A 211-nucleotide genomic window follows, 5' to 3' on the forward strand; every position below is an offset into this window, starting at 1 on the left:
GCTGCTGCTGCTGCTGCTGCACCTGCTGCTGCTGCTGCTGCTGCTGTTGCTGCAGCAGGAGCAGCAAAGGGTCACGCTGCTGCTCATGATCCTCCTTCTCCCCCTGCTGCTGCTGCTGCTGCTGCTGCTGCTGCTGCTGCGGCCTGCCCCGCTTCTGGGGGCCCCTGGGGGGCCCCTGCAGAACAGAAGCAACAGAGAGAGAGGGGAGGAG

At 66.4% G+C, this 211-nt stretch overlaps 1 protein-coding gene across 1 annotated transcript in view; it reads right to left on the reverse strand.

Annotated features, from left to right (window-relative positions):
• Window positions 1–211, reverse strand: part of EMH_0025700 (uncharacterized protein) — a gene marked incomplete at both ends in the record, with an annotated part of 2,591 nt that overhangs the window by 1,632 nt on the left and 748 nt on the right. The window contains 1 exon segment of the mRNA XM_013502479.1: window positions 23–175. Coding sequence (XP_013357933.1) covers window positions 23–175 — 153 coding nt within the window.

This window comes from Eimeria mitis, genomic scaffold (genome assembly GCF_000499745.2).
Source record: "Eimeria mitis Houghton genomic scaffold, Emh_scaff936, whole genome shotgun sequence".
Lineage (NCBI taxonomy): Eukaryota > Apicomplexa > Conoidasida > Eucoccidiorida > Eimeriidae > Eimeria > Eimeria mitis.